This window comes from Halichoeres trimaculatus, unplaced genomic scaffold, assembly GCF_033239565.1.
Source record: "Halichoeres trimaculatus isolate MK-OKI-2021-1 unplaced genomic scaffold, fHalTri1.1 fHalTri1_scaffold_13, whole genome shotgun sequence".
NCBI lineage: Eukaryota > Metazoa > Chordata > Actinopteri > Labriformes > Labridae > Halichoeres > Halichoeres trimaculatus.
Window position 1 is genome coordinate 5,878,576 of NW_027437191.1, and position 23,868 is coordinate 5,902,443.

Sequence of the window (23,868 nt, forward strand, 5' to 3'; positions counted from 1 at the left end):
TTTTTTTTTTGCATATCTCAGAGACTGAATGATTCATGAGAAGCAAATGTTGGCAGTTGCTCCAGTTTTTGTCATCAGCTAGCAGACATGACGCAGACTGACATCCTGAAACAAAACTCTGTCCACAAACTGTCGGAAGCAAGTTGATTCAAGATGGCAGCCTCCTAAGGTTGACCAGTTCTTTATGGGCATATAAGAAACTTATTCTGAGCCAAAAAAGGAACAACATACTTACAGAGATGTCACTTTCATTTCAATCAAATATTTCTGCTAAATGTGAATAACTTCTACGAACTGCTCCTTCAACGCGGTTTTTGACCAGCAACTCCTATGTTCTTCAAGGTATAAAGTTAAAGGTAGGGCCGGCAGGAGTTTTCGTGACTTGTTAGTAAGTACAACGTCCAAACTGGGCTCCTCCTCCTTGGCTCAGTGCCAGCGGCAGCACACACCCACGGCCTCCGGAGCTACATGAACACACTCACTAGTTCAGCAACCACCTGTAGCATCATGGTTCTATGTAGCAGAGACTCAAGGGCCATGCACCAGACTTGGCATGTTAGCACAAGCTAATCACAGGTGTTAAAAACATACCAATTCAAGTTGCTCTTTGTCCTGCGCTGCTCTCAAAGTGTCCAAAAGAGAGGGAAAGTTGAGCCAAGCTTCACCCTTGTTTAGTAAAATGCTTATATCTGTCAGGTGTTTAGTTTCACTGTGGTTGTGTCTTTTTTCCTCCATGCTACGCCCACTATCAAAGCTGCTCTGATTAGTTTCCATTTACTATCATAAACACGTAAAGTCACTTGCACACTGGGCGGGCTGTAATTGACGGTAACCACACCTACTTTCCACCCAGAAACGTCCCCACACATCCAAAACATCAACAGGCAGATGAGATGGTTGAGGCAGACACAGACACTGAATGTATAGAGGCCCATTGGAGACCATTGGAGACCAGGGGTTGACGTTTTATTTTTTTTAGAAAAATCCTGCAAACTATACCTTTAAGTCATTTTGTCAGACATAGGGTGCATTCGAAAACTCCTTCCTAACTCCTTTCCTTTCGACTTCACCTTAACCCCGATGGAAAACGTCCAGGGTCAAGGCAAGGATGGCGTAAGAGGAAAGGAAAGGGGAACTGTGGTAAAAGAGGAATTCGACTGCACTTTCACTTTGACTTCATATTTATGCAACAACGGCTTCTTGTGACGTTGTAAGCCATGACGAACTACAATGTTCTGAAAAAGAGAACTACAACAACCGCCCTTGAGATCTGCTTTACCTCACTGCGATGTTTTGTGACCTGTTAACATCAACAATAGGTGTTTTTTCTATGACCATGCATTGTCTTTTCTAATGTAAAATGTTTATATATTAAAACCTTAAGCCTGCTAAGTTTATCTTTTTTTATTTACACATTATCATTGAGAATGATTGTAAAATACCAAATATGTCTTTCTTCTTGTTGTTTGTTTTTTTCACTGTAAAGAAAGCTAAGTCTATCCTGTACTGGAATTTACATGTTACTCTTTTTGTGACGGTTTTATTTGTTTAAGAAACACACATAAAACAAGACCAAATACATTTGATTTTACCATAAATAAGAAATGTATTGAAATACAGAAAAATAGTTTCTTTAGATCACGTGAACTTTAAATGTACAATGCATTTTTAAACATAACCAAGTTGCATTTGATTATTTTAGAGCTACTGTAACAACCTGGTGACAGACACAGAGCTCTGCAGTGCAAATAAATGAAGTGCTACATTTTATTTAAGGAACTTATTTTTCAGATGGAAAATAATAATAATCCTAACTGAATAGCACCTTATCGGCTGTGCTTATCAGCAGAAATTTTCATATCTGCCGATACCGATAAACGTGTTTTTAGGCTTTTATCTGCCAATACCGATATTGTGCCGATAATATCGTGCATCCCTAGTTCCTTACCAAAAAGGAGTTTTCAAACGCACCCACAGCCTTCTAAAAAAAGTGCTCATGTATGAAGTGTACCTTGCTGAAGCACGCCTCTCCAGAGTGTGACAAAGCCAAGGAAGTGTACCAGAGCAGGGTACACTTGCAGTCACACTGGCCCAACAAACCGGACCTTAGAGCTGAAGCTGGCTCAGGCACGGTACAGATGGCCAATGGGGCTGCTTCATGAGGCACCCCCCCCTCCACAAATCCCCCTGATTGGCCAGCCCTCTTGAGGCCTGTCAGTGGCAAAGCTGTGGGCCGACCTTGGTGTTTGAGGTCCCCTTCTACAATACGTCATAAATCAGTGAGGAGATCCTTATGTGATGACCTCATCAATTCAGCAAGTCTTGCAAAGATCTTGTGCTATTTTCTTTAGAATGGACCGTTTGGAGTAGTCTAAAGACAGATTCAGGGATTTCTATAACTTATGAATATGTAAATGGTTGAGAATACACATATTTAGTCTGACCATCCAGCTTATTCATGTTTAAAACTTTGAATCAGTTACTTTGTCCATGATACAGCCGGCTTTGCAGAGATGACACAGCAGCAAGCAGTCGGACTTTTTTCTGTAATACTGTCAGGCACAAAGAATCACAATCTGAGCCAGTTGGTGCCAAAAAGAAGAACTTCAGGTGCTAAAACTTTTCCCTACATTCAGCTGGAGCAGGTACCACACCTTTATGTAAGAATAAGTCTTCAAAATGTGCAAAATGAAGTACATCTTTAAAGATACCAGAGCTCCCATTTAAGAGCCTCTGCTCTGTCCAACAGTTTGCAGCTTAAATGGATTGAAAGAACACACCAGATGCTGAAGACAGCCTCAGTAATCCTCAGAGTCAGCTCTGTTGCGTGTCAGTGAAGATTTATGGCTCAGTGATATATGTTTTATTCAGTCTTCTGTGATGTTAATCATCAGCAGTAAGTGTTAGCTTTTAGTGTCAGCCTCTCAGAGTAGATCAGTGTCTGCTGTACAGTAATCACTGAGCTGTCACGCAGCCACACGTCCATTACGGGGAAAGAGGATAATGTAAATACCAATACGTTCCTCGACAGAGAGAAATTCAGACATATATTACAGCTGTCTCCTCTGGTCTGTCGAGGGCTCCTAGATTTAAAACCATCATTCAGAAGAAAAAGACAGCGCACTTGTTGCGTGTCTGGTAAGAGAGAACCAAGAGAGTGTCATAGGATTGTATCCACAGGGAGATGTGTTCTGTTATTTTGGCCCCCAGCTTGTAACACTGATGCGTCCTAACGGCTCGGTCGGACCACCTCGCTGTTCTGCTTCTGCTGCCAAATCTGCACAGCTAAGCCTTTTCCTTTCATATGCCTCCTCCACTGAGTCATCCTGTGGCACTCTCAGCTCCATGTAGTAAACTTTCCTCTGACTGACTGACCATAGAGCCATGCCAGGCCTCAATTCAGTGCAAACTTGTGTTATTTCAAATAGTTTTACAGAGTTTTCTGAAGCATCAGGAGTGCTTTACACATAACTCAGACCACAAGCTGATTTTAAAGGAAGGTTTCAGTCACTCACCTATGGTATCCAGTAGGGATAGACCGATTATTGGCCAGACTGTTTATCAGTACAAATACTCAGCATTTTGAAGCATATCGGCATCTGCCCCCTTTTTTTATCTGAGGGTTGATAGGAAATCAATTTATAACTCAGAATTTTGGATCTGATGCAGCGGCGCCACTCTCTCCGTCTCCAGCATTGTCCCACTCACAGAACCATCTGATTGGTTACAAGCAGAGCCATGTTGTAGCAGGACAAAAACACTGAAACAGGTGGTTTGACACTGCCCTTATATAGTTCTGCTCAAACTATCTAACGTTAAATACAGTTTGTTTCAGTAAGATGGCTGTATGCCAAAGTTATGATCTGATGAACTTAAGTCCGCCGTGCCCCGACATAGAAGGGGAGTGCGTGAGGAGACGTGCTGATCCAGATGCATCTTGGGCTGATCTGCACTTCATATAACCTTTCAAAAACTTGCTGTGAGATATACTGAGATAAAGTACGACTATATATCCCACACTGACTTGCAGGAACGGAATATTCTGTGCGGAGCACCCACCCACAGTCCTAAACTGAAATCTGGCCGAGAAAGGAAATATTTTCTATTGATCAAAAGATTGATCGTTGGACTTTATGAATTGATATCAAATTTTGAACTCACAACTACTATTACTGCTGCTGTGAGCCCAAAAACATTATGTAAATATAAGCAGCAGCTCTTAAGCTTGTTAACCAGCTAGCTTGGGTCAGCGAAAGTCTGATAGCTGAATACTAATGTCAGTTGAAGGTTCCATTGATGGGCTAATTCAATTAGCATCATGACTATCTTACTGTTTATAAACTTATTATAGCCTTTACAGAAAAACAAAAACACTCCTTATCGATACGCACATAAAAACGTTATCCTGGCTCTAAAAATGATAAGAAATTATTCAAACTGTAAATATTCAGCTTGCTGATGCTTCTCTGCAGAGTTTCTCTGTCTGCCCTATGGAAGCCCTGGATGGCCTAAACACTCAAGCTCTAAGTCATGAAACTAGACAGAAAAAATATGAACAATGTATAACATTTCTATATAAGGCAGCACAAACTCAATTCAGTCCAGTTTTGTTGCACTTACATTGAAATTTTGGAAAACTTTATGTACTGTAGAAAACTTTAGTAAGCTATTTATTTTAAAAGTTTTCATTTCACTTTATAAAACATGCTCCTGAGCCCTGGAGCTGTTTAATGATCATATGCTTAAAAGTATTTAAACAAAGTTAAGTGCTGGAGTTTTTATTATCGGTATCGGCCCTGAAAAACAATATTTATCTATCTCTAGTATCCAGTCCTAAGTATAACATGCACCTATAAATATTCAATATTTCGGGTTATAACTCTGGCTTGGGGATTTGTTAAATTATTAAATATGCTCCCTGACATGGAGTACATGACTGAATCTCTAAAAATGACTGCTTTGCAAAATTTCACAGCACTTGCTTCCCTCCCTCCCTCTCAGAGACACACACACACACTCTTCCCTGCTCATCCAGTTTTTCCTGTGTGTGTCTTTGTATCTGGAGGGAGAAGGAGAGAAGACAGGGAGTCTTTGGAGGATGGTAACAGCACCTGGAAGGGAGCTCAGTGAGCAGCAATGATTGCTATAGTGACTGGCTGAATTTCAGCATCCATCAATCCTCTGAGTACTTCATACTTTGTTTCAGACCCATAGGTCCAGATCAGCATAAGAGGGACGAGGAATAAAACATGAAGACAACAGCAGGACAGCACAACATGGAGCCACTACAGTGATTAAAACAAAACATTTGTTCCAATGTCTCAAATACCCTGTGTCTCTTAGAGCTGGCTGAGTGAGCAACATTATGACTTCATCACTGAAATCAATTATTCAAATACAGATAAAATGTGTCAGTACAGCTTGGAGCAAAGGGAGCCTCATAACAAACAAACATACAAGGGCCTGTTGGTGCTGCTCTTCTGTGGGTCAGTAAAACCAAACAACTCCCAAAACAAGGAAGACAGAAAGTGGATACCTTCACAACTCCAATGACAAAACCATCACCCAGTGCCAAAGAACCTCTCAGAGCTTCAACGTGCTCATCATTCGTAAAAAAAAGAAATCTGTTATAAAAGAGCAGCAGCTGTGTCCCATCAGCCCAAACTCCTGATCCATTGAGCCCCGTTTCCACCAGGTGGTTCGATATGAATCACTACAGTTTGGTGCGGGTTGGATCATTAAAGCCACTTCTTGGTAGGTGGTGCAAATAACGGTGTCAGCTATGTAACAGCATGATGCAGTGTATCCCGCTAATAAATCCAACAAAGAAGAAAAACACGATACAGTGAACTAAGCGCAATAATGGAAGACATCCAGCAATTCCTTTTCTTTATGATTTTCAGGTGGCTCTTTGTTGCAAAGCCCAATCAAGCCTTCTTTCAGAAAAGGCTGTGTGCCACCAGGGGAAATACAGCCACTGTCGCACGGTGAGTGACAATTCTTTCAACCAATCAATGGACTGGAGTGTTTCCAGCTCCACCTTCTGGTCGGATGGGTTAAGTCTGGCACCCCAACAGAAGGGTACCAAAAAGTGGGACGGTATGGGTCGGTAATTTGGGGACCTGTCCTGGTTTTAGTCAAAGGAAATGTCCCAAAATTTGTGCAATACCAAGACAAATTGAACTGAACCTCTTGGTAGAAACAGGGCTTTAGTGAAGTCAGTCCTTATGTTCCAATGTGTCCTTTGAGTCTGAATGGACTGGATGACTGTTCACAGAGCACTGAATCTAAAGCCCTGTTTCCACCACACGCATCTTACTGCGTTTTCCGCTGACTAATCCAAGGACAGATCCCCAAATAACCGAGACGAGCCGTCCCACTTTTTGGGACCCTTTCGTATGGGTGACAGATCAAACCGATCTGATCTCAGAAGGTGGAGCAACAACACTGCGGACCTTTGATTGGCGGAAAGAATCGTCACTTACTGTGCTACAGTGGCTGCATTTCTCCTGGTGGCACACAGACTTCTCTGAAACAAAGCTTGATTGTTTTTTGTATCAAAGAGCTACATGACAATCACAGAGAGGACGAATTGCTGGATGTCTTCCATCGTTGCTCTGTGTTTACTGTATTGCGTTTTTCTTCTTCGTTGCATTCTTTTGCGGGGCACACCGTGTTGCGCTGTTACGGCGTCACGCTATTATTTAACAGATGCAGCTTTCGGCATCTGGCTTACACGCCACCTACCACGAGGGGCACGGTTTGCAGTGGAAACCCAAGAGAGATGAGGCTCAACTGTACCAATCTGTGCCAAACTGTACTGAACTGAACCGGACTGCTTGGTGGAAACAATGCTAAAGCATACTAATGTAGAGTTGACCTGTAAAAGATGCACAAGCAGCAGGAACAACCACAGCCTGAAGAGGAGTGTCAAGAGAAGTCAAATCAGAGCTTCACAGGAAGTGGACCAAGTCTTGGGTCCGAGCATTTAGAGCCACCACGCAGAGACGGGACGGGTCAAAGAATTGACCTACAACTGTCTCATTCCTCAGGTCAAACCACCCCTGAACCAGAGACAGCATCAGAAGAGTCTGACCTGGAAGAGGAGAAGAACTGGATGATTGCTCGGTAGTCCAAAGTCCTCTTTCCAGATGTAAGTCATGTTTCATTACATTTGTGAGCCGAGGACCCAGAGTCTGGGGGAAGAGTGGAGAGGAACAGAACCCAAGCTGTGTGAAGTCCAAAGTCAAGTTTCTACAGTCAGTGATGGTTTGAGGGGGCCATGTCATCTGATACTGTTGGTCCACTGGGTTTTTTGAAGTCCAGAGTCATTGCTGATGTTTACCAGGAAACTTCAGAGCACTTCACACTTCATCTGCTGATGAGCTTTATGAAGAGGCTGATCTCATTTTCCAGCCAAAAACTGGTTGAATGACTGTAATATTACTGCGATTGACTGGACAAAAAACTCTTTGGACCTGAACCCAACAGAGAGTTTGTGGGGTATTGTTCAGAGGAAGATGAGGGAAACCAGAGTCAGTGACATGGACGAGTTGAAAGCCAGTATCATACCAACCTGGGCTTCTGTAACACCTCAGCAGAGACACAGACTGACTCCTCCAAGAACAGTTTGGGCTCAAATGTTTAATACTCACGTTGTGTAGGCAGAGTGCTTTCACCTCTGCATGTTTTCTTTATATTCTAACTCTCACAAAGTCAAACATATCAACGCTACAACATGTTCATGTTTAAGACTGATGCCTTATGGTTCTTTAGCATAAGACTGAAGGCTCTGATACAATGGCTTCCATCTTTGATTGATTTAAACAGGATTATGCAAACGCAGGGAAGCCAACAGAGTTTTCACGTATGGTGTCAGAGTCTGAATATTTCTTAGTGAGGAACCATGCCAGTTGTTTGGATGCTCAAATCACAAACACTTTACATAATTGTCGACAATTTTCCAAAACACACCTGAAAAAATAATTTCCGTTCATCACAACGTTGGTCTAATTTTCTTGTTGTGCCTGACAGTTGTAAAATTATTTTACTGCCTCTGTAGAAAAGTTTGAGGGAAGAAGACAGTTGTGAAAAAGGAGGAGAGCAAAAGCTAGAGACAAATCAAGATCAGCAGTAAATCTTTCATCTGGAGGTCAGACTGACAGCACTGCTCTCTGATGGACGGGTTGAGTAATAATTCTTTGTGTCAACATGAAGCAATAAGCTGAACTCACTCTCAGATGGTCGAACTGTTCCGAAATGCCATCGTGTTTCAAATCACTGACAGCAATCTTTAAAGCTAGTCTTATTCTTTCCCAAAGGTTTGGACATGGATATAAAGTAAGAATGCAGAAGGTTCAGACTAAATGTGAGCAGACTTTTAAACCTCTTTATATTCATATGTTGGAGAAATCCCTGAATCTGTGTTTAAACAGGTCTCCAGATGGCTGGACATCAGGGAAGGGGGTTTCTGGAGCAGGGAGCCTCAGGGGCTGTTTACATGACAATGGGTTTAGGATGAAAACCCAAAGTTATTGTTGCACTTCGGCCTCTTGTTTAACACTGAAATGGTGTTTCTGAAAACACTGACGTCACGCTCTGCTTTGCTCATCACACTTTCATTATGGCAACTCAAATTGCCTTGCACAAACCAGCGGCAGTTTTTCACTGATGCCAAGGAAAGCCTGGCTTTCCCAATGAAATATTGCAATTTTGTAAAAAAAAAAAAAAAAGAAAAAGATTTTATAAGCTTCAACACAATACATCAATTTCATTTTGTCGTGCCACGCTTAAGCATGCTTCAGCCCTAAAGCACATTTTGAATGGCCAGTGTGACCGCAACGTTTGAGCACGATTAATTCTCTACTTTGGCACACTTCGGAGAGGTGGGCTTTGGCAAGGTTTACTTTATGCATGACCACAAGCACGTGGAAAGCACGTGTGATCCATGATGTATGAAAACCACAAATGCATCTTTCGACAATCGGGGTGTTAGAGGGCTGTGTCAGGCAAAAACAACTTACCATACGTCAAAAAGTCTCTAAAGTTTTAGTGGTGTTGCCTGTGCCTTACTGTGCTGACCCTGATGAGATAGCGCCTCATGTAAACAGGCGCTTCTTGATGACGTAGACGGGCCATGCGCATGTGTGATACCTGCTAAAGTCTTGTTCATATTGGGGTAGTGTGACGGCTCTCTCCAGCAGGGGAACAGTGCTGTGGGGGGCAACCTTGCTTAAGAGGCTGTTTTACTTTGCCTCCCCTCGAGAAAAAAACTGCCAGTATTAGCTAGGGCTGTGACGATATGCTTTTCTAGTGATATGATTCCGTTAGGATTTTTGGGGCCGGGACAATTTAAATTGCGTTTTTATTGATTTTTGCGAATTTTGCGACTTTTAGTTTGCTTTTTTAACACTAGACCATGTGAAAAAAATTAAATGATGATGATGATTATGATGTCTACAGACTATATCAGGAGCCATATTTTCCCATAAAATGCACATCACGTGAGTCAGAGAGAAACATTTCACCCTCTGCTGGAGAAAAGTGGTAACTTTTTCCCAATCAAGTTTATAAACGATACACTGAAATGAAGAATTTGAATTCTAAAAAAAAAAAAAAAGATTTTTTGACCAAGAACCCCAACTTTGGTATTGTCTATCAAAAATCCCAATATACCATGGATCGATTTTTTCCTCCCACCCGTAGTATTGCCAATCAGTTCGAAGCAAGGCTCATCCTTTAATGGTTGATGAATCACTAAAAAAACTTGGGGGAGGCCAGATAGGCCTGGAGTTCAACCAATCACAAACTGCTGGTGAGAAAATAAACCCACCCACACTTTATACAACTGGCCCGCTGTGAGAAGCTTGATCACACAACAACTCAGCTAGCAAGTTAGATAATGATCGGAGACGGGGGACCTTGAGTGTCTAATAACAATGAGTCAAACAGTGCAGTGAGCCAACTCCAAAGCTCAGGGAGAGAGCTAAGGAAAAAGTATTTTTTAATATCTAAATATTGTCTTACTAGCGGTATGATTACCGTTATGTGTTTAGTGTTCTGCTGTGGTGAAGCTACGAGAGGTTTAACAGCTGTGTTTGGGCTTTTTCAATTCAACACAGACCACTGTGCCATAGTGAGCGGCAGGCACAGCCTGGAGCAGCCCCCACAGCTCTCCCCTGTTTCCCCTCACCTAATCACAGGCACGCCATCACGACTACCTTGTGTTTAATCTGTTTATTGGTGATTATCAGAGTGGTGCCGATGGAAGAACAATGTGCACAGACTGAGTGTTAATTTAACACCATTGTGGTGTTATTTTGTGTTGTGAGAGTTTACTGGGTGACACTGGTATAGTCTTAAACTTCTAACACTCGGAAAGTGTTAATATAACACTTTTTCAGTGGTTCCTATATAAACTCCAGAGCAGTGTTAAATTTAACACTAAGGGAGTTAAATTTACCCTCTCAGATTTGCAGTGCATATACTGGTCTCTTGCCGCTCACTAACACTGCCCTCTTGTTTAACCATACATGCCAACCCTCCCGATTTTCCCGGGAGACTCCCGAATTTCAGTGCCCCTCCCGACAATCTCCCGGGCCCACAATTCTCACAAATTTCTCCTGATTTCCCCCCGGACAACAATATTGCTACACTATCCTTCTCTTCTGACTGGGCGCCGTTTCCAGCCAGACATTAATAACGGTTACACCTCGAAGTCAAGCGCGGCAAACAGAACAGAAGAAGAAGAAGAAGCAGCAAAAGAAGACATGAGTAAGATGAGAAAGTACTCGTGTAAATTCCAGAATGAGTGGAAAAGAAAATTCCCGTTTATCCGGGACAGCGCGAAGGGGACGGGATACACTACGTGCACATTTTGTAGATCTGACTTTTCGATTAAACATGGTGACTGAACGGATATCACAACACATCAATATGACCCCCCCCTCCCTTGAAAATCTCCCGAATTCTGAGGTCTCAAGGTTGGCAAGTATGTGTTTAACACATACACTGAAATTGACTTGAAGTCAGTGAAATAACTGTAGAGTAACAGTCATTTCAACAGTTTACCTCTGAATCAAATTGTTTGTTTGTCGTTCTAGCTTCCTCAGTAATCTTGGTCACAGGACGCCACTGGTGCAATCCAGACAACAACTGTAACAATCAGGGACTACAATGTGCTGGTGAATTGTGAGAATTGAACACATGTTAAAACCTGACTAGTGTATTATTACCCCATGTGAAAGTCTGACTGAGTGTATGACCAAGAGATTTATATTGGGGGCAATAAGGCAGACGGGGGATAACTTTAACCATAGGGGGTCAGTTTGAGGAAGTGTAAACCCCCACTGAAGTTTGGACATGTGTTTTTTTTAATCTTAACAAATGTTGTGTATTGACAAGGGTGCAGGGCAGCTGTCCTGTGGAATATTTATCACCTCAGCTTAAACTGTATATAAGCCAAGACAACCTCTCTGTTGGGAGAGCACACCTAGCAGAGGTCTTCTCTCCATGCTGCATGTGAATAAAAGGAAATGGTTCATCACACTGTGATTTTGTAATCTTTAAAATTATTGAGAGTGCAACAGGAAAAATTTCCCTGACAGAATCTACTAACTGACTTTCAAAAAGGGTGCATACTTTGTACCACTAACCCAAATCAGTGAAGACGCATTCAATATATACACCAGATGATCAGCCCACCTCTACTTCGGCTGCAGAAAGACTACAGATATTGTGCCAACTACAGGCCTGGCCTTCTGTACAAATGCATATTTTCTTTAACTGTGTTTTAGGGTTGAACGTCATATAAATGAAGCCTTAAAGAGACATCTGTTAAATTAAAAAAAAAAAAAAAATTTAGCCTTAAACCATAAAAAGCTACTATGGCAATACCACAGGGACAGAATGCTTGTGTTGGCTTTTGAAACTCACATACTGTCCTGAAGTTAGAGGATATGATTAGGCTTTACTTTTCTTCTCTGTTTATGAGATTTTTTTCTTGTAAACTACTGAAGTGCCATCAAACATCACAGGCACATAACTCAAGGACAAACAGATGACACTTCCAACACCAGGCATCTTTTCTCATTTATAGACTGCATTCAGACGCAGACTCGTTTCACAGACATCATTCTGGAGAATATAGCGTCTTTCTAGTGGAGAAAAGAATTGAAAATTGAAAAAGATGCAGAGTTTGATGTGTTCTGGTGGATTTAGGTGTTTCTATTATTTATTTGCATCCCTTTCAGTCAGTACGCTGGTATCTGAATCTCTCTGAGGAATGCTGTGGTTTTAAAAGCTTCCAGTCTTTCCTGTGGATAGAGAAGGAAAGTGCGAGGAGAGAGTGGGGGGACATGAGGTAAGGGTCTGCAGGTTGGACGTGAGCCCAGGTTTTCTGCTTCGAGAAGGATTCTGGGACATGAGATTTCCAAAAGAAAGGAAAGCTCAGAAGGCAAACTCAACCATCCCCTGCTTTATTATCAAAACCACAAAATAAACTTGTGAGCTAATTTCCAACATCAGTATGTGCCCATTAGAGGAAAGGATGACTTCTCAGTGTTGTGCTGCAACTAAAGGCTAGCATAAATGACTCCCAGCCAATACTTTCTCGTCTATAAGCAGTCGGGCTGTCATTTTTTATTTGAGTTTCAAAAATTTGTCCCAACATGCGGTGAAAAGCTCATGTTCAAACTATAGTTACCTGTTCAAAGGACGGCAACATGGGGCAATAGGATACAACCATGGACTGAAAAAAAAAAAAAATGGACGTCATCTTGCTGGGCTCAAAGTGAGGTCACCACAAAAACTGCTCCCCCTGATGGCTGGCCATACTATAGGCCAAAAAATCTGTCTCTCCAGTCATTCCAGATGGGCTGTGGTCAAACTTAAAAAAATTAATACAGCTCATAGAAATGTTTCTCAAGTCCGATTGTTGTGGTGATTTGAAGATATTGTTTGGCTCCTTTGTATTCAAGTCCTCTTTTTTTCTTAAGAGTTTTGTTTTTATTAGTTATACGAGGTTAAAAATGACATTTCACGTCAGTTTAAGGATAATTGACAGCTGATGTTCTTGTGTATTTTTTTCGGGGATTGTAAAATATGTCGGGAGGCAAGAGGAGATTAGACTCTCGAAAGAAAAAAAAAAATTGTTACCAGGCTCTTCTTATATTCTCCCAGATTCCCTCACAGTCTTTCCTAGGCAGACTCTGGCTGCACAACTGCTTCAATGGCGGCGCCTGTGACGGCGGAATTTTGGCTTCAAAACTGTACAATGTTCAATGGTGAAGCCACACTGTCCACTCTATATACAGTCAATGGGTATAACCATAGTCTGTATAAAACATGGACGTATCCTCTGTGACATCACTCGTCGGTTCCTGAAATCATGAAATGAAGCCAATCCGCGATGCAGCCACATTTGCTATGACGCCAGCTGTGAGTTTCCTTTCGAGCAGCTACAGGGCGCCTGCCAGTCACATGACCTGGGCTGTGTCTCTGATTGGACAATAAAATGATCCTAATATCTTCTAAACCGCCAAGTTAGAAAAAAGCACCCCACATACTTTGTGTGCCGATAAGTGACATCAAGCGTTTTAGATCCAAGCTGTTTTTTGAACCAAGCTGTAAACATGTATGTATGTGCCGTAAAAGTCCATTTTTATGGCTGGGTGCATACGTGGCTTCCATTCTTTCTTTCTTTCTGCAGCCAGACTCAAGCGGATTCTCATTGACCAGCAACTTTGAGCACTTCCGCATAGGCTTCATTTTTACTGACCCGATGTTACCCCTTTGATAAAACAGGTATCTGCAACTCTCACAGCTGGTCAATAAATATCGGTGTGTCTCAGGCCTGAACCACACGTATATGGTTATATTCCTAAATGCACATTTTTCTGTCCAATTGGGCCTCTCAACCACACGAACATGGCAATTTCAGCCACATAAACTGAGATTTTTAAAAAGGGATAAAAAAAGTGAAAAAATAAAAAATTACCCGGTTGAGTGGATCCATGTAGGGATGTTAAACGGAGCTGGTGTTGACGCGATGACGTCAAGCGCCTAGCAACAAGTCACTGTAGCAACGGTTAATATCCTGTGTTTGACTGCGCATGCTCACATTTTGCTAACCTGCCACTTATCGGCCAGGCATGGCATTGCAGGCTTCAGAGGCAATCGTTTTCAGTTTGGCCTCTTCGTATGGACAGAGATATTTCTGTGGTGTGGACGGAGATTTTTTCTTAAACAAGGGGAAAGATATCGTATCAAAAAAATATCCATATACGTGTAGTTCAGGCCTCAGAAGCGTTTGTATGCACTGAGCGCGTGTTCTTATTCGCAGGTAATATTGTAAACAAAAAGAGACCCTTACTTTCTATGTTGTTATTTCAAAGCTGTCGTAGCTTCCTCCATTAGACGGGTTGTTAAGTAAATAAAATGTGTGGAGGTGGTTCAAATTTATTGAAAGGAATTACAGACCACTTTAAATTTGTTTGAACTTGACTTTTTGAAAAAGTGACAGCCTAATGTGCAGCGGCGTTTACAGACCAATTAAAGACTCAAGAGGCAACCGTGAGTTCAGATTAAAAGTGAGAAGGAATTCAGACCTATGCGTGGTAGAAATGTAAAACAGATATTCCATTAGGTGATGACTGAGCTGAGGTCAGGCTGAGAGGGGAATGTCTACCTTAGTTTGTTGTAATTCACTCTGAGCATTAACCAAAGAAAAATGAATTGCCCCTTGTGGGATGAACAAAGTTATCTGAACTGAACTGTCTTTAGTTTGCTGATGTAACATCATGAAGCAGATGAGTCTCGTCAGGAGTGAAAAAAAATGTTTGCTGAACAAAGGTAGAATCCATCATTTCTGCTGCATTCCAGGAAGTCGAGAAATCTAGACACTGATTGTTTTAGTGACTCAGCATCGAGGAGATTTGTGTCTCACTGTAAATGTTTAACTCCATACAGATGGTTGCTGACTGAACCTGTTTATAACGATAAATAAACTGTTATCACATTGTCACTAATGGGAGCTGAGATATTTAGCAGCAGGTTGTGTCACACCTGCTTTTGCCCCCCATACAGACCGTGTTTCTCGCAGACACTAAAGCCTGTTGATACCTGATTTGTCAATACAAGTGAACTTAACACAGACACCAAAACACTTCTCATACTAAGATCCAGACTGTCAGAGGAGCTTACTCTCTATTTGGTAAACAAAGCTCTCTGTAGTTTGGTTCAGACTTGTGGTTAATAGTTTTAGACCTGTAAACCATGAGGTTACTCTGCTCTGTGGGTGGGGGTTCAGCTGAGGGCAGGTAATGTTCTCTCCTGTGTTTCCTCCTGAAGGGGCAGTTTAACACCTACGGTACCTGTTCAGTCTGAGGCTCGTCAGCAGCTTCCTTTCCTGCAGACGTGGAGGCGTCTCCCTGTGAGGATGTGGACGACTCGCTCTCTGCTCCTCTGCTCTCTGCTCCTCTGCTCTCACTCGAATGTCTGGATGAACTGGACTCTGCCTGCATGAACAGAAACAGAACGCTGCAGTGACTCACTCTGTGGACTGAAAATAGGAGAGCGTTATGAGACCGAGGTGGTTCTCCTCTCATTGTGGCACACTGAGGACGAGTTATGGCTGATTTATTGCCCGTTTAACACATACTGTGGTCTGGAAAGTGAGGTTCATGAACTCTTTAGAGATAATTACTCAGCACTCTTACTCATCACCATGCTGATTGTCTGATTCTGATTGGTCCCTTGACCAAGTCATTAACTCTAACATGAGAAACCCGAGAGACAAGGAGATCAAAAATCCTAATAATCGCACACAGGAAAGAGTTCAGCACCTGTTTCTTCTGCACCTCGACAGCAAGACAAACAATGCTAGTTTTCAAAATCATGATAAATTTGTAGCTCCCAAAACATGGGTGTCTTAAAGCTCTTTTTAAACAGGAACTGAGTACTTTTTGAGGGACTACCTGTTTTTAACAGCAAGAACTAGGGTCTGAACTCAGCTCTTGGGTATCTGATCCACCCCTTTCCAGGGCTTATCTTCTCTCCAGTATCAGCAAATTTATTTTAGCTGAATGGTCTTTGGCGTTTCATACTGCCCTCTGCTGGTCCGGTGGTGTGTTACAATATATTTTTTTCTTTGTATGTCACTGGCCTGATTCACATAATCTCCAGGAGACTTAAGGCCTCTGAGGATATGAGACCCTATTGGGCTACAGGGACCATGGAAGAGTACACCTAGTAGAGTAGAATTGGGTCATAAAGCACCCTTGGACTCTGTCCTGCATTCCAGGCAATGGCAGCTACTCAACTTTTAACCCCATTCCCACCTGTGCTGGCTCGATGCTAGCTAGTGCTTGGTTGATCTAATCATAACCAGTTTGGTTTTCCATCAGCAGGAAGGAGCCAAGTTGGAGCCACATCATAATGTCACAGTAAAACATCAGTACGTCAATGCAGAAGTAGCCGTTCCAGTGGGGAGTGTCGGCTGTGGACACTGTGATTCTTGTGGTGGTTGTGACGTTATTTTTCCTGTCTTCTACACAGGGTTTGCTCCTCTGTGTGTGTGTGTGTGTGTGTGTGTGTGTGTGTGTGTGTGTGTGTGTGTGTGTGTGTGTGTGTGTGTGTGTGCGCATCTGTTAGTGTGTCCTCTAAATGTATCGGGGCAGAACTCTGTCGTGCCTGACAGAGAGCAAAGGAGAAATGTGGTGCACACCATGAGGCAGAAATTATATCCTGTCATGTAAGTAAGATAAATAAAGGAAGGTTATTAAGTCCATCAAATAAAATAACAAGATATAGATCTGGGCCTGTATGCACATTGAGTCATTACACAAACAGGACCATTAGTCCTAACAAACATTTATGGAACGGTCCATTTGGCTGTAGAGTTAGCTGCATGCATAACAGTAAATAATTGGCCAGTTAACTAATTGTACCATGAAATGAGGCAGGTGTAGATTACGTCATAAATCAGGGGAACCTCCTGGAAAAGCCCTATCTGACAAATTAGAATTCTGCATAAACAACAATAAACATGGCGAGCAGTGATGGTGTGACAGGGAGAAGACAAAGAAAAATATTTTTTAGATGAAGAAATGGATAATTTATTACAAGAATATAGAATGAACAAACATCTATCAGTTAATTGTATAAGATAAGCAAAGAAGGGAACATTTGGATAAAGATCTTGAACAGAGTGAATATGTGCGGTGTTTCCAAGCGCACCGTGGAACACTAAAAAAAATAAAATAAGCAAAATGAAAGCTGCTCTGTGGAACCAGCACCACAGCAATGCTCTAGTAACTCAATAAATAACTCTATTCACAGTTTTTTGATTTTTTTTGACTATTAATACAAACAGTCAGTTTTTCTCCCTGATGGCTGGACGTGCATACACACCTAATTAATAAAGGCCTTTAAATGGGACTCTGGAGAGGCAAGGCATTGCTGCTTCAATTTCACCTCCATTTCAAGTTTTGAATGCGGAAGCGCCAACATAACAACAGACGACTTGCTCTGCAGCTTTCCTTTTTAGTATGCTGTTTTCAACCCCTGATTTTTGGTCACGGTAAGCCTGGCCCTGGCCCTTGATGTCGTTGGTGCTTTGCTCTGGCCCAGCAAAGAGTTGGTGCTTGCTAAGTACCAGTTTTGAGCACCTAGAGCCAGTGATTTGTCAGTGGAGCCAGTGCTTAGCCAGGCACTGACCCGGGACCAGGACTAAATAAAAGGGGTATTTGAGGCCATTTACACAACAACGGTTTTAGGGGAAACGCAAAAGTTTTGTTGCCTTTCAGCCTTGCGTTTACACAGAAACAGTGTTTCAGCCAACATGAAACGCTAACTTTTGAAAACAGCCTTCACAGTGTGATTTTTCTGAAACGCTGCAGACACCGTTGCCTTGTGAACAGTAAGCCGGCGTTGTCACTGGAAACTATGACGTCACACTCTGCTTCCCAAGCGCATACAACAGGACAACAGTACTGTTATTACGATCGTCACTAACTACTGTGTTGTGCTTGTGCTGCTCAATCTGCTGAATCTGCTAAGTGTCTTTAACAAAATGAGCATCTGTTGCTCCACTTTTGCTCTTAGCATTCCCCAATACACCAGATGATCAGCTCAACCCAACTTGAGACAGACCCAACTACTGTCTTGTCCAGAAGCAGCTTTTGGTAGATCTCGACTGAACAAGACAGTTATAGCACCACCTACAGGCTTGGCATGCTTACAGTGTTTCTAGTCCCTTAGTTTTTCTGTGTAAACGCAGATTTTTTTCACACGTTTTAGCGTTCAAAGATGAAACGTCGTTGTGTAAACGGGTACTGAGTTACTCATCAAAAAATCGTAAACCATTACTTTTACAGATGTTAACAGCAGTGTTAGAAATTGTAACACTTGGCGTGTTTACTTCTAAATGAGTAGTCCATAGAGCTTAGAGAGTGCCATAAGGACAGATGCTAACAAAGTTAATCTGGTCATACTTAACTATCAATTGACATATCAAAGTTTTGCGCCCAAGTGTTTGGATCTTAAACATTATCAGATGATAGCCCAGTAATAAGCAGGATAAAGTTGTGTGGTTCAGCAAGATAGAATCCCAACAGAGTGACATTGGCTAAAGGGATTCTATTTTTTTTAACCATTATTATAATAATACATAGATGCATACTTCATACTTTACTAGTCAAAAATCAAATATAATCAACAGGCATGGCCAGATTCAGAGCAATATCTGCCACAGAGTGGGACAAGAGCCCCTCAGCTTTGAGTCAGGGTCTAGTCTTATCCAGCTGATACGATACATGATACATTTATTGACAGAAATCTTCAGAACCAAGCAGTTATCAATACTTCAAATAAAACATGGAGCTTAAGGTGGATTGTCAGAGATAACATGAGAAACCCGTATTATCTTTGGTTCTCCAGTTAAAAACAGAAACCTTCAGCATCAGAGAAGTCTCTTCTGCAAGGCTCTGTTTGTGGAAGACCAATTTAGGTTGAAATGTTGTCATGTCAAAATAAAAGCCTATCAGCAAAGGATGGGATTATATTTTTGGCTGAGGGTGCAGAGAGAGAAAGAAAAAAGCAGTTGTTTGTTTGTTTGTAGCTTGTGCTGTCAGAGGCTTTTTTGCTCTGAGGGTAAAAACGGTGACTGAACCGTGAATCAAACGTGACGCATGTTAAAGCTTGTGTTTGTACCTTGAAGTTGATTTGCTGAGCCAGTTTCTTAGCCTGGTGGTCCACGGTGCTCTGGTTGCTGTTTGGGGTCAGAGTCAGGAGGGCAGAGCGCATGGAGCAGCCGCACGTCTCGCAGCAGAAGTCCTGAGACCTGACAGAGACACAGGGGGTGCAGGGTGAGGTCATGATGCTGCAGGAGCATCTGTACTCTGAGCTGGTGACTAAATACACAGACCCTCATCCTGAGCCAAAACAGTACCTCATCATCAAACTATGACATTAAAATACATGTAGAATAAATTCTTCACAAGTATGATTTTAGTCATTTCAGTGAGCTCTCACTGCACAGACTGGAGCTCTAAGAAAGGATACCAGCGTAACACATCAACACCTATCAGAGAAATATTTGGCTTCATGTTTACAAAGGGAGGAAGTAGAAATGTGTCGTTCTCTGAACTTATGGTCAATGATGGGCACCTTAAGCACTCACAGACTCAGTTTATAAGGAGTGGACAGAATGAACCAATCTGAAGGAAATCTCTGTGAACAAGCGATCAGATTAAAGAATTTGCTTTGGTAACAAAATAAACGACCTCTTAACTTTGAACAGCACCAAAAAATTAAAGTTCTGGCCCTCTCCTCGCAGAAATACCTGCAGCGTAACCTGAATTATTAAACCCTCAGACTTCCTCCTCATCAGCTGGAACAATAATTACATTCTCTCTGAAGTACGTCACACTCATAATTACAGAGAGGCTCGGGCTTGTAATTCATCATAAAACGCAATTATGCAGAAGATACGAGACTTGTTCCACTTCACACAGGGTAAAGATCAACACCAATACTTTAACTGCAACACCTCATTTTGAAAGCTGTATGCTAAAGGTGGATTCTGGTGAATTTTGTCATTGCCAAAGACAGGGTGCTGACCTTTTTATGGTCTCTGTTTTGTCCCTCTTGGACCACCCTAATAGCTTTACAGGATTTACAGCTCAATAAGATCCCTATTTTTTCTCATATTGGTGTTTTCGAAAACCTTTTGTTCTGTCTCTTTAAGGCTCCTCACTCTACGAACCCCCTTCCCTCTGATTGGCCAGACCTCTGGAGGCCTGTCTGGGGCAGGGTTATGGGCAGACCTTGGTGTCTGAGGTCCACCCCTTCATTGTGTCATGAACCAGTTAGGAGATTCTTATGCTATGAAGACGGAAGACATTGACCAATGTTTTGGATAAAAGAGCGACTGTTGATCGACAACTTTCAGCCACATGCAACCTTCTGAATTTTTTTTTTTAGATTACTCTGATTCGAATATTTTGTCACTTATAAGAGCAGAACTAAACTCAAATGCAGTCCTGAGGACTTCTCCTGTGTTTGAACAGCTGTTGTAAACTGGATATCCACTGACACGTTCAGCTGAAGGTCTCCAGTTTACAGGGTCACTCTTTAAACTGGAACACCAGGAGCTGACAGAGACACAATCACACTATCAGGCTCAAAGAAGACCATAGTTTAAGAGGAACTAAACCAAGGCCATCACCATCACAGCTGGGGGTCATCTGTGGACAGAGGGAGGGGGAAATAAAAACACTGTGGGTGCTCCACCAATCAAAAACATTCAGCTTGCAGGCCCTGCCTCTCATAGTTCCTGAACATCTGGAAAGTACCACCCCCAGGCAGGGTTGCGCCAAGGGGTAGATCAATATTCCAGAACTAGATTTAGACCCCAGTTCCTGCTGTCAAACAGCACATAGCTCAACTTAAGCTGCCACTATCAGGGGCTCTAGTTCTGGTTCCTGTCTGCTGCCATTTGTGCTGTAAAGATGTACATGCCAAATGTAAAGAAGTACAGACCACTGGTCTTGTAACATGCTTTGTGAGTATGTTGATCTGGTTGGCAGATAAAAAGTTGTATGTAGGCTGTGTCTAGTTAAAGATATTGTGAGAAGGGTGTGTTTAATTTAGCCCACAGTCTCACGCACACTGTTGTGAAGATGCGACTCTTAACAAGGCCTGCATTTGAACGGGAAATGAATGGAGATCAGATCTTCTTACCACTTTTCTTTGTTCAAGAAGTTTGAAATGTGACAGCTCGGTGCTCTAAGACGTGTCTGTAATGTGTAACATCAGTGAATCCTGGTTACGTCCTGCCAGTCATCTACCAATCAGAGCTAACATAACCTCACTCTTCATTTTATTGATAGACTCTCAAGTTTGAACTGCTGACTGTGGGTTGGAATCAACATTAGCACAAACAGTTTAGCTCCTGTATTAGCCTTTAGCTCGGGTTGTATCTCTCTTCTGTTTATCTTTTATCTGCTCTTCTGTCCTTTAGGCTCCAGTGTCCACCATCACTACAAAATTAATCACAGAAATTGTTTTCAGCAGAGAAAAGCACAGATCTCTCTTCTCACTACTAAACTTCATCAGCCAGTGTGGTGTTGTCATAGACTTAGATGTGCTGTAAATCAATTTGGTTCTGCTCAACCCCATCAGGAAATAGCGTTTGGAAATAACCTGTAATACTGTAGCTGATAATCTCATTTTAAGTGTAGACACATAGAAACTCCTGCAGCCCCTTTAATCAGACATTAACACTCAACCAGAACAACAACCAGAACATCCAGCTCAGGTTTGAGGACATCAACCTGTAGGTTACCAAGCTCTGCTAGCATTAGCTTTATTCAGGAAACTTAACTGCAGACTCTGTGATCCCATGTTTGGTCATGTTTAATTAATTGTGCTCAATTTTGTTTTCTCACCTTCAGACCAGTTGGTTAGGAATTCGTTTTTCCCTCTAAAAATCTAAGTGTCTCTGGCAAATTCCTCGACATTATTTTCCTCATATTCAGATCATGATGAAAAACCTCCTGGTTGTAGAAACAGTCTGTTGCAGCAGACGGCGTGAACATGACACCAGAGATTTATTGCTGAACATGGGGCAGAGAGGCTGATAAGCAGTTTGTCTGACACAAAGCTGAGGCTCAGATCTGTTCGCTGCTGGTCAGAGTTTTCTGAGGTCAACATGGGCAGAGAAAAAACAGAAAGTCCTCTGAATTATTCACACATTTACATGCCATGTTTCACAAAATGAGCATCTTTGCAGATGGTGGCTTATTTATTAATCTGCTATAGATGAAAAGGTGATTTGGCACCTTGATGATGAAGTTATAAGGGTTTTTCGATTGAGCTGCTTTCATTTCTCAGAGCTGTGTTTGCATCCTGGAGAGAATCTGGCAGGGGATGCGGCTTCAAAAGCTTTGTGCATTTATGGATTTGGCCGCTTGTGCTGTTGGCTGCCTCACAATGAATCCTCAGCTGACAGCTTTGCTCCTGCTTTCTCCACCTGTGGCACGCTCACATGCCAGATCCCTGCTAAGGGTTCAGACTGTTTAGTGCACCTTTACACCCTCATGCCAGCCCTGACAGTGGGGTGCAGCGCAATATTACTGAGGAGAAACAGCACACCCTCTTTAATGCATTGGCGTGGAAAAAAACATGGAGAAGCAACACATAAAAGAGGTTTGTGGGGATTTGTATTGGGGGAGCTAATCGTCCCTTGCAGCAGCTAATGGACTGATGTTGCAGCTGTGAGGAGGAGAGATGAATCATGCTCTGAGGAACACCACAACATCACCGTGGAGCTCCTCGGGCTAAAGGTGCTACGGGTAGATTTGGATACATTATGACATTAAATGATCCACATCAGTGTCTGCCTCTAGAGCCAGGCAGAAATTGGATTTTTGTTGGAGTGAAGCTCAGATGTAGCTGAAGAATTAGGCATCAGACATCCAGCAGCACTCAGGGGATGGTCCTGGGAGCCTCCAGCCACCATGTCAGTGGACTATGACAGCTTAGACAGTCGCCTGTGTCTCCTAAAGCAGAAGCCATGCAGACATACTCCACGCTTCGTTGATGATAGCTAATATGAATTTCTCTTTGAACCCTTTTAAATGTTGATAATTATGACCGCAGAGGATTGCAATAATTGGAGAAGTGGTTTGTACAATCTGAGATGCATACTGAGAGGAGGGCGGTGTGTCTGTGGTTTTATGTCATGAGCTTAGCTCCTGCTGTTACATTTGGAATTTAGTATGCGCAAGAGGAAGGGAAGTTTAAAGAAAACCCTATTTTACAAGAAAATGAAAGACTTTTCAAATTTTCCAACAAGCTCAGAAACTCATTTTTTAAATGATTGGGATTTTTAAAGCGGTGTCTGTTAGATTAAGCATGAAATATCCCAGAGTGTGCACTGCAGTGTGCTCCAACAATTTGTAACGGCAATATAAAATGACAGCAACCAAGGCGTCTCAGAGAGAGACTGTGGAGAAAATAAAGGCACAACAAGCAGCTGGTTTACCACGGCTGGCCTTTGGTGGCAATTATGAACTTCTGAAACATGTTGAAGGATTAACTGAGCAATACAGGGGTATTGAGAGCCTTGATATTGAGCCTTATGCCCATGTAACTGTCAGGAATGGTCTCCCCTTTCCACTGACAGTGACTAATTTTGTTGACCAAGCTTCAACAACCAGTAGAGAGTTGTGATATAAAAGCGTTTTTAGGGTCTTGCATTTCAGCCTCTCGTTTATGGCACTCTAGCCAACAAACACAAAGTTTAGAAAACAGCCTCCAGACTGGATTTTTTCTGAATTTATTTATTTTTCTTTCTTATTATTTTTT

General features: G+C 42.2%; 1 protein-coding gene across 1 annotated transcript in view; it reads right to left on the reverse strand.

Annotated features, from left to right (window-relative positions):
• Positions 1 to 23,868, reverse strand: part of ube2j1 (ubiquitin-conjugating enzyme E2, J1) — a 91,252-nt gene that overhangs the window by 7,597 nt on the left and 59,787 nt on the right. The window contains exons 6-7 of the mRNA XM_074686003.1: positions 19,210 to 19,339; positions 15,372 to 15,515 (exon numbers count right to left, since the gene is read on the reverse strand). Coding sequence (XP_074542104.1) covers positions 15,372 to 15,515; positions 19,210 to 19,339 — 274 coding nt within the window. The remainder of the gene's footprint in view (positions 1 to 15,371; positions 15,516 to 19,209; positions 19,340 to 23,868) is intronic.